At 47.2% G+C, this 11,112-nt stretch overlaps 1 protein-coding gene across 1 annotated transcript in view; it reads left to right on the forward strand.

Annotated features, from left to right (window-relative positions):
* Window positions 1–8,178, forward strand: part of LOC148477790 (uncharacterized) — a 100,571-nt gene extending 92,393 nt beyond the window's left edge. Inside the window, exons 13-17 of the mRNA XM_088456147.1 lie at window positions 2,641–2,738; window positions 3,709–3,826; window positions 4,076–4,170; window positions 4,266–4,386; window positions 5,580–8,178. Coding sequence (XP_088312273.1) covers window positions 2,641–2,738; window positions 3,709–3,826; window positions 4,076–4,170; window positions 4,266–4,386; window positions 5,580–6,391 — 1,244 coding nt within the window. The 3' untranslated portion in view covers window positions 6,392–8,178. The remainder of the gene's footprint in view (window positions 1–2,640; window positions 2,739–3,708; window positions 3,827–4,075; window positions 4,171–4,265; window positions 4,387–5,579) is intronic.
* Window positions 8,179–11,112: the final 2,934 nt, after the last annotated feature.

Genomic DNA, 11,112 nt, shown 5'->3' on the forward strand with positions numbered 1-11,112 from the left:
TTGTTGTTTTGGCCATCCAAAGGACCATGTCCGTCTCCGATGTCTGATAGGCCTGAAATGGGTATTGCAGACAAGTGATTTCCGATCCACCCTAAGATTTTGTGGCAGAGCTCTCGTAATACGCAAGTCAAGCTAAAATATGTAAACTCTTCGTTCTGATTGACCGTGACCCTGGTGATAGGAAAAAAGCACATGCCCACCACTCTATCGGTGTGTGCACTATGGCTTAGGGCAAAAGGACATAGATTGACAAGGGGATGGGGAGAGGTTAGGTGCATAGGTTGTCCCAGCAGTTTATGGAGGCATACAAGCTTAGTATGTTATGTCTGACTTGCATCTGATGACCGTAATAAATTCAATATTAATTTCCTGTTCATCCAAGCTGCCCTCCGTTTTGAAGTGGGCAGGTATAGGACAACCTTTAGCCAATCAAATCATCAGAATGGTCACAGCAGCAGGAGAGGAATGTGCGGCCTTGTCGGAGTCAGTGAGCTGTCCTTGTGATTGTGTTAGTGAGGACGGGACTGTGGGGGAGGTTTATCAAGCCTTGGAGAGAGATAAATTACCAACCAATCAGCTTCTAACTGTAATTTTTCAAGCACAGCCTGTAAAATGTCAGAAGCTGATTGGTCGGTACTTTATCTCTCTCCACGGCTTGGTTCATCTCCCCTGTATCTGATACAGTCAGGTGCATAAATATTGGGACATTAACAGAATTTTCATATTTTGGCCTCTATTCACCACCACAATGGCTTTGAAATGAAACAAACAAGATGTGCTTTAACTGCAGACTTTCAGATTTAATTTGAGCGTAATTACATCCAAATCAGGTGAACGGTGTAGGAATTACAACGGTTTCTATATGTGCTTCCCACTTTTTAAGGAGCCAAAAGTAATGGGACAAACTAAACAATCCTAAATCTAACTTTCACTTTTTAATACTTTGTTGCAAATCCTTTGCATGCAATTACAGCCTGAAGTCTGGAACGCATAGACATCACCAGACGCTGGGTTTCATCCCTGGTGATGCTCTGCCAGGCCTCTACTGCAAATGCCTTCAGTTCCTGCTTGTTCTTGGGGCATATTCCCTTCAGTTTTGTCTTCATCAAGTGAAATGCATGCTCAATCGGATTCAGGTCAGGGGATTGACTTGGCCATTGCATAACATTCCACTTTTTAGCCTTAAAAAACTCTTTGGTTGCTTTTGCAGTATGCTTCGGATCATTGTCCATCTGCACTGTGAAGCGCCGTCCAATGAGTTCTGAAGCATTTGACTGAATATGAGCATATAATATTGCCCGAAACACTTCAGAATTCATTCTGCTTCTTTTGTCAGCAGTCACATCATCAATAAATACAAGGGAACCAGTTCAATTGGCAGCCATACATGCCCACGCCATGACACTACCACCACCATGCTTCACTGATGAGGTGGTATGTTTTGGATCATGAGCAGTTCCTTTCCTTCTTCATACTCTTCTCTTCCCATCACTCTGGTACAAGTTGATCTTTGTCTCATCTGTCCATAGGATGTTGTTCCAGAACTGTAATGGCTTTTTTAGATGTTGTTTGGCAAACTGTAATCTGGTCTTCCTGTTTTTGAGGCTCACCAATGGTTTACATCTTGTGGTGAACCCTCTATATTCACTCTTGTGAAGTCTTCTCTTGATTGTTGACTTTGACACATATACACCTACCTCCTGGAGAGTGTTTTTGATTTGGCCAACTGTTGTGAAGGGGTTTTTCTTCACCAGAGAAATAATTCTTCTGGCATCCACCACAGTTGTTTTCCGTGGTCTTCCGGGTCTTTTGGTGTTGCTGAGCTCTCCGGTGCGTTTTTTCTTTTTAAGAATGTTCCAAACAGTTGATTTGGCCACACCTAATGTTTTTGCTATCTCTCTGATGGGTTTGTTTTGATTTTTCAGCCTAATGATGGCTTGCTTCACTGATAGTGACAGCTCTTTGGATCTCATATTGAGAGTCGACAGCAACTGATTCCAAATGCAAATGTCACACCTAGAATCAACTCCAGACCTTTTACCTGCTTAATTGATAATGAAATAATGAGGGAATAGCCCACACCTGTCCATGAAATAGTTTTTGAGTTGATAGTCCCATTACTTTTGGCCCCTTAAAAAGTGGGAGGCACATATAGAAACCGTTGTAATTCCTACACCGTTCACCTGATTTGGATGTAATTACCCTCAAATTAAATCTGAAAGTCTGCAGTGAAAGCACATCTTGTTTGTTTCATTTCAAAGCCATTGTGGTGGTGAATAGAGGCCAAAATATGAAAATTCTGTCAATGTCCCAATATTTATGTACCTGACTGTATGATGTATGGGAAGTGATAGGCAGTGGAATCTCCAATATAAGGGTTCTCAACCACCTGGATCATCTTTCCATGCTCTCATATTTATCAGTGATGCCTAGTAACCTATTGGAGGAGTAAGGGAAGGTGAGTGGGAAATAGCATCAAGCAAGAGGCATGTCCATTATTCACCATCTCAGAGTGTCCTTGCTGAGCTGATAGTGAGGAGTGAGAGGGTTAGATCTTGAGGAGTCCATCTAGAAACCTGCATACCCATACACCTGAGTCTTATATATACAATGTACTCAGTGACTGTGTGTCCCCTACAGATGGATCCTGTAACAGAGATACCCCGGAGAGATGTCCCTGCATTCGTTACTCACAGGATGGATCAGGAGAAGATCATCGTATCCGACGGGATCATCAGGTAGGTAGAATTGAGAGTCTTAAGCTGGGTACACACTATACAATATGTGTACCCACTGATGTAACAATGCTGCAACGATACATAGTGTGCGCCATACACACAGTACATGATCCAGTGTACAACGGCGCGATTGATCATTGCATCGTCCCATGTGCTGTGCAGAACAGTAGTTGGGACAATGCGATGAATGCCCATCGCGAACGACGGATCAGGCATACAAACTGCGCTATCCGTACAATATAGCGTTCCGATCCGCAACGGAACTATACATCGTATTATGGATCGTATAGTGGCCCTGATTCAGAGCCGGACGCTCTGAAAGAGCGCTCGCTCTGAATCAGGGCGTTTTTGGGGTTTTTTTGAGCGGCCTCCTGGCCGCTCGCATAGTTGTGGGTGACCACCCACAGCTATAGCGAGCAGCCAGGATGATGGTCGTGATGGTCAAGACCATCGCGACCATCGGGCTTGCGACGAGACCCTTGTGGTAGGGTCTCGTGGCCGCAAGCCCCAGAGAGCTTCTGGCTCTAATAGAGCCGGAAGCTCTCCCACTGACATCACTGGTGATGTCAGTGGGGCCACCCACAAACGGTAGGCATTCGCTTGGGAACGCCTCCGTTTGTGAAGCCACCCCCCGGCCACGCCTACCAAACGGGACGAGCTGTCAATCACCATTGACAGCTCGCCCTCTTTGGTGCGAGACCCGGAGCGACCGTCGCTAGCCGGGTCTCGCGCATGCGCACAATGATGGTGGCTCCGTCGTGCGCATGCCCAGTGGGAAAACATCAATCCAGTCGCGAGCGCTCAGCGCTGGCGACCGGGTCTGAATCAGGCCCAGTGTGCACCCAGCTTTACCCTTAAATGCCAGAATTCTTGTGCAGATCTATGCTGTAAAACTGCAGTTTACTAAGAAAAATGCTATTACTATTATTATTTTATTTTTATTTATTTTAATTGGTTCTTTGCTATTAAGGTTGAAAATCGGCTCAATATCAAAGTTGAATATATGGAGGGAGAAGAGGAGAAGTGTAAGTTGAAATACAGTGAAAAGCCATGTAAGAAAGAGGGAATCCCTAGAGATACCAGCATTGGTGAGTAATAAACGCCAAAAGCAGAATAGCAGAACATGCTAGTCACATACAGCCGCTGTCATGTCCGTATCATGCTAGGCACCCACTAACGGTTCTAATGTAATAGTGAGGGTGTATATGGGGATGGAGGAGGGAGCTGGAACACAGGAACCGCAGGAGAATAGTGTCCATGCAGTTACCTGTTTAGGTTTCTATTATACACCTCTTCTAATAAACAGTGTACTCAGTCACTGTGTGGGCTTCCTACAGATGGATCCAGTAACAGACATACAGCAGAGAGATGTCCCCCTCCTTACTATTCAGATTGTTCTGAAGAAGGTGACAGTACCCGGACTAATGACCAGGTAGATGGATGTAGTTACTAGACAATCTATTATGACGTTGACTTTAGATACATTGTGCTAAACCCCATTGGGGTGTTATTCTGTGTGACATTCAGGCCGAGTGGCTGGGAGCTGAGACGGATGATGTCTCATCACAGACAGAGGGGGAGGAAGAGATGTATGTGTCCGCTGAGCAGCAGGTGAAGGAGGAGCCCGTTCCTGTAGATATTCACCCAGGTGAGAACACCACATTTAGTCGGGTCTGTATTTATTAGCCAGAATAAATGTGACCGTATATTCCCTCATGGTAGAGTGTAAATACATAAAATAGGTCACCTCTAAGGTAACGTTTTCCAAAATAATCAAACCTAGTTTTCATCTTCCTCCACTAGGGGGCACAGGGATGACTCTGTTTTAGTTTAGTGCCGGCAGGAGCGAGCACCGTTGTAGAAGAAGGGTTGCTTTAGGTGGTCCCCCATTACGTTTATTAGTTTTATTTAGTCTTTTAGAGTGGGCAGTGAAAGGCGTCCCCTAGGACGCCCTCACTGCTGCTCTACTGACCCTAGTGCCGGTGGCCGCAGCACTGGCGATTGGGTCAGTAACTTCGGCCGCAGACTTCTGCACACAGGGGAGATATCTTATCCCCGCTGTGCGGCCAGGGGATGTAAGTGCGGATCCCTCCTGGCACGGAGCCGCTTACTCACTGCTTAGCAGTGGCGGCCATTTGCCCTGGGGTCTGAACCAGATGGGGGAGACAGGCTCCTCCTGTTAGCCCCTCCCCAGGATGCGCTCCCTCTAGCAGACAACCCACCTGTGCAGGAGTTTGCGGCCGAAGCCACTGACCCAGTTGCCAGTGCTGCGACCACCGACGCTGGGGTCGTTGGAGCGGCATTGCGGGCGTCCTATAAATCTAGCGTCTAAATTGCTGAAGTCTCATAGCTGTCTGTAACGCACAGGCTATTACGTCTACCCCATTGTCTCCATGGGATCCCATGAGAGGAAGATGGCGCCATTATAAAATAGGGACATGTAAGTCTTGGGTAATTCATGGCATTTTCCCAGTGTTCTTATCAAGGCCGCGGGGTTGGGTGTGAGCGGTGCCATCGAGCAGTGCCCCGGGGGCAGCACCGCGATGCCCCACGGTACCTGCATCTGGCTTGCAGGGTGTGTGGGACAGCTGCTCCAGGCAGTGCTTGATTTCCTGCTGCTGGTGGCCATGCCCCCTCAGTGTGATGTCATGACGTCACTGGTTGGGGGGGGGAGGGGGGTGGCCCTGTTCATAATAAACCAGCTACACTTCAGAATCGAGTCAGTGACTTACTAGATTTATTAGCCACAATTTAAAAAGATGGCTACTGTTGAATATTTATTTGCTCTTAACTAAAATAATGCAGGATGATGTTTAGAATTTTTTCTCTCTCTCTCTCCAGGCCACGCACTTAACTGTAAGAGCAGGAAAAAATTATATCGTTCAGCCACAGCATCCGGAGCCGTAAGCCATGAAGCCGATCGCAACAGTATCTCAGAAGAGTTTGATCAGGTTGGGGTGGAAAAACAATTCATCTGCACGGAATGCGGAAAGAGTTTCAGCCTTTACTCGTATCTCACAAAGCATCAGAGATCTCACTCGGGCAATAAACCGTACTGCTGCTCCATATGCGGGAAATGCTTCACCTACAAACCAAGTCTTGTCAGTCATCAGAGAGTCCACACAGGGGAGAAGCCCTTTTCCTGCTCTGAGTGCGGAAAACTGTTTGCCAGTAAGTTCAATCTGAAAACCCACGAGAAGATTCACACGGGAGATAAGCCGGTGGTCTGTCCAGCTTGCGGAAAATGCTTCAGCAATAACCCGGCTCTGGTTAAGCACGTGAGAATTCACACGGGGGAGAAACCGTTCTCGTGTTCCGATTGCGGGAAGTTTTTCTCCAGCAAGTCTGGTCTCAATGCACATTTGATACTTCACACCGGGGAGAAACCATTTATATGTGCCGAGTGCGGGAAATCCTTCGCCAACCAATCCAATCTAATTTCACACAAGATAATCCACACGGGAGAGAAGCCCTACGTCTGCCCGGAATGCGGCAAGGGCTTCGCCAACCAGTCCAATCTCGCCAAGCACAAAGTAATTCACACGGATCAGAAACCCTTCCTGTGTATGGAGTGTGGCAGGTTTTTCACCAGGAAAGGGAGTCTTGATAAACACCGCAAAAGGATTCATGAAAAAGGGAAAATGTTTCTATAGCTCTGTTCCGAACCAATCTGCGTTCCCCCGGACTGCAATTCAGGAACATGCCTCTTTTTTGTAAGAAAACAAACCGTTTATAGGAAAAATAGGACATAGATAAAATATACTACCGTAATAATAATACATTTTAGTAAATGGTCTCTTATATAGGAGGTTATACAAATTACTTTTTGAACGAAACACATTAAAATAGGACTCTAGCTTTGTCCGTGTGCCATAGATTTGGGACCTGAGGACCGGGAGCTTACAATACAAAGTGTCTGACAATCGGGGGGCCCGAAAACAGATTATTGGGGAGTACTGTTATTTTGGATGTATATTTAAAAGACCATTATTATTTTAATCGTCTGTTACGTGTAAAGTAAAACTGGTAGGGTAGTGAATTTGGTGCTAGTGTTCATACCTAAAGAAACGTATAGAGTTATCAATAGGGGTGTGCAGACTCGGAGTAGTTCAGATTTTCCCGCCAAATTCAGATTCATTTTTTTTTCCCCGCCAAAAATTGGGTCTCACAAAGGCAAAACATCATCTTTCATGGACAAACGTCCATGAAAGATGATGTTTGCCCATGAAAGATGATGTTTTGCCTCTTTCTGAGACCAGAGTTTTGGTGGGAAAATACGAACTAGTCCGAGCCTGCACATCCGTAGTTATCAAATATATAAATATACTTTTTAACAAAAATAATACAGATTTGCCCTTGCTTCATTTGTTGTACTTTGACGGAGAGTACGGCGGGAAAGTGCAGCCATCAATTTCAATGACTATTTAAAGGCATGAATTTGGAAGGTCTCTGCCCACCTCTCTGGATTGCAGAACATGGTGGGGTTGATGCATGGTTGGCCACGGAAGCAAATTGCTTTCATTAGTAAAGCTTCACCTGCGCCCATATGCAAAACAGCGACTATATTGAAATGTGTGTCAGTTGGCAACAGTAACCTATGCGCCTGGTTTATGCCAGGATAAAGTCACATACTCGTGTTTCCCACCTGCGTCCATGTTATTAACAATTTATTTTATCTGCAACAATTGCGTTTGATTTTAGACATATATAATAATGCATAAACCTCTCTAATACAGCAGATGCAATGGAAAGAAAAGAGTTTTGTATAAACACGTAAACGACAGCAGTACATATGGCCCGGGCAAAGGAGGTACCGCCAGTGGGTGTCAATTAAACATTTCCAGATAGCCAAATATAAGCAATTCCCTAATCCGCTCTATTATCATCCTTTATTTATTACCAGTTATTTATATAGCGCACACATATTCTGCAGCTCTTTACAGAGAATGTTTGGTGATTCTCATCAGTTCCTGCCCCAGTGGAGCTCACACTCTATATTCCCTATCGCATGTACACGCACCCACTAGGATTCATTTTTGTCAAGAGCCAATTAACCTAACAGTGTATTTTTAGGGGCATATTCAATTGGGCGCCCAATTTTGGATTACCGTGGGTATGTGTGCTTCTGATACCCTCGGTACCAATTTAAAAAAGTGGTTGCGGGGTTTTCAAAAAAAGAAAAAAAAAAAGAATTCTGCACTTACCTGCCCAGGGGTCTCCAGTGGTCTCCGCGGCTCCCGGTGGCCTCCCCTCTATCTTCACACTGGAGGGGGGGCTGCTGGGAGGCTCCAGGGGCTGCTGGGAGGGGCAAGGGCTGCTGGTAGATGTAGTTCTCCCAGCGCCCATTCCGGGGGGCCACACTCACTCATACACACTCATGCACGCACACACTCACTCATACACACTCATACCCCTTTTACACCGGAGCTAAAACCCAGGTTATTGCAGGGTTAACCCGGGCAGCTCCCTGGTGTAAAAGGGGAGAGGGTTGGATCGCCGGGTCGAGTGACCCGGCAATCCAACCCAGGTAACTAGCAGGGTTTAACACGGGCGTAGCCCGTGAAACCCTGCTGTGAGAACAGCGCACTCCGGGTCACGATGACCTGGAGTGCGCTGCTAGCCGGCTGATTGGTCCGGCTTCAGTGGCGCTTGGAGATGACGTCATCTCCAAGCGTCCACTTTCACGCCGGGAAAGCCGGGTCTATGCAGACCCGACTGCGGTGTGAGCGGCGCCGACTCGGGAATATCCCGAGTCGGCGCCGGCTAAATTCCGGGTCTGATCCGGATAGGAACTCTGTTCCAACTCCGGGTCAGACCCGGAATTTAGGTGGAAAAGGGGTATAACACACAGTAACAAACACTCACACACACTGACATACTAAGACCCTACTTCCGACGCTGGATGAAGAAGACAGCGCTGCAGAAAGTAAGTAATTAAGGACTAATTAAGCTAATTGGAAACTTCCAATTGCTAAATTAGACCTCAGGGGGGGTACCGTCGGGATGCCAGAGCAAGTCCCGCTGAGTTTTCCTAAAACGATTTTAGGAAAAAAAACACATTTTGCTCTGGAGGTGCGTGAATTAAAATCTCCCGGGGCGTTAAAAATGAAAAAATCCACACCTATTTGAATAGCAAATAACCTGCACCTGCAGGAAAAACTTCGCAGGTGCAGGGTTTTTGCTATTCTCGCACCCAATTGAATATGCCCCTTATGCTGCGTACACATGGTACGATGGCAACGATCTGATAACGATCAGATGATCGTTGTCTGATCGTCCAGCATGTGTTGCATGTTCATCCAACACATGCAGTAACCCCTTAACGACTGTAACGACCGAGTCCCTATAGTAAGCAGGCTAACCTGGTCGATATCGACCAGGTCTGCCTGCTCGCACAGACGGTAGTTGGTCGATAACGACCATACGCGGCCGCGCATCGACCATCGTATGGTCGTTTGCAGGGGCCAGAGACTGTCAGATTTTAACGATAGGATCGTTATCGTTCTCTTTCAAATCTGACAGCATATCATATTGTGTGTACGCAGCATTAGAGTGTGAGAGGAAACCGGAGTAGTGTAGTATGGCTTTCTCAGATGCATAGGTCTTGTCCCATATAGCCTTTCCATGCACAAACACACGTAAGTGGGAAAATGACACAAGTCTGCATGGGCACGAATGCCACCTTTCTGGGCATGTGCGGGGTCAAATCACACAAATTGCGCTACGCAAACTGTGCATCAGCTCCTGTATGATTCAAAAACAGAGTGTACAACACTTCCGCATAGGAGAGAGGGAGATCCGGTAACGTCACATTGCGATATCATTAGGTCCGAGAGGGAGATCCGGAAACGTCACATTGCGATGTCATTAGGTCCTCTTCCTAGCAGGTTACAGAAATGCAGTGGGGACCCAAATCTGTTCTCCCCTGCCTACTTGTATTAGGAGATAACTTACTAGTTGTTATTAGATACAGTTGAATCTATAGGTGTTGGTTGTAGAAGATAATGACTACAGTCGCTTGAGTCTTGATGGTGACCCATTGATGATAAAAAAATATATATATATGTTTTTTTCACACTGATGTAAATATGTAAAATACGTTTGAAAGTAAATATGTTTGGTATCTATCTTCTCTAAACTAGTTAGTTAAACGAGTATGGGGCCTATTTTCATGATTGTAATCTTGGAATTTAAGCTTGCATACACTTTTGCTCTTTTTCCTTATATTGCGATGAAAATATAAAGACAAAGTATTTCTACTTCAGGGTCCATAGGATATCCACAGGATACCTTGGGGTATAGGTGTGACGTCAGTCATCGGGCACCATAGAGTTAAGCTTTCAGCCTCCCAGGATGCACTAGGGTCCCCCTCCTGTACCCCGCCCCCGAGCCAAGGCACCTCAGTTTAGTTTGGTGCCCGGCCGGAGTCGGGTGCACCTGTTGGAGTGGGGGCTAGAAGAGCCCCTGAAGCTTTTTCTTCATGCAGCTGTGGCTGCACATCTGGATGAACAGCATGGACAGTCAGTCCTGACGTCCATGCTGTCTTCCCTACACCCCCGCCGGTACCAGAACGCCGGTACCGATCCGGGGATGCTGGTGAGAATCTGGGGTCACAGCTAGCGGTGACCCCAGATGTTCCGGACCATGGCCGGATTCAAGGGGGACCGCAGGTAAGTAGCGGGGTCCGGCGGTGTGGGTCCCCGCTGTCACATGGTCCAGAGTCCCCAGGCAGGGGGCTCCCTGGGGACTGGCTGCAGCGTGGATCTGGACAAGATTGTGGCCACGCTGGCGGCAGCCAAATCGGCTTGTCTCCCGTCGGCCGCTGCTCCTTCTGGTTCTGGACCATCGTCCTTTCGGTCTTATAGGGCCCAGGGCAGGCCAAAACCACAGTCTTTTCCTCGACAGGCTGGCCCTAAGAAATCGGCCAAGCCCCTGAAACAGGCATGGAGTACCATACGTCCGGCCCCTAAGCCAGATGACAAGCCTGCGGCCTGACGGTCCGGGGATCCCAAAGTGGGAGGCCGCCTGCTGCAGTTCGCCCAGTGTTGGTCGGTCACTACGACAGACACTTGGGTTCTTGAGGTGGTCTCCCACGGGTACGCCCTCTCTTTCCGGCACAGACCCCCGGCTCGATTCTTCACCACGGGTCTACCATCAGACCGGAACAAGGCTACGGAGCTGCGGAAGGTATTGCACACTATGCTCCAGGCTGGAGTTATAGTGCCTGTTCCATTCTCCCAGAGGGGCCAGGGTTTCTATTCAAATCTTTTTTTGGTACAGAAACCCAATGGGTCGTATCGTCCGATTCTCAACCTCAAGGCTCTCAACAAGTCTTTGCGGGTTCCAAAGTTTCGGATGGAGACCCTACGGTCCA

The sequence above is a fragment of the Taudactylus pleione genome, unplaced genomic scaffold, assembly GCF_031769625.1.
Source record: "Taudactylus pleione unplaced genomic scaffold, aTauple2 ptg000689l, whole genome shotgun sequence".
In the NCBI taxonomy this organism is placed as follows: Eukaryota; Metazoa; Chordata; class Amphibia; order Anura; family Myobatrachidae; genus Taudactylus; species Taudactylus pleione.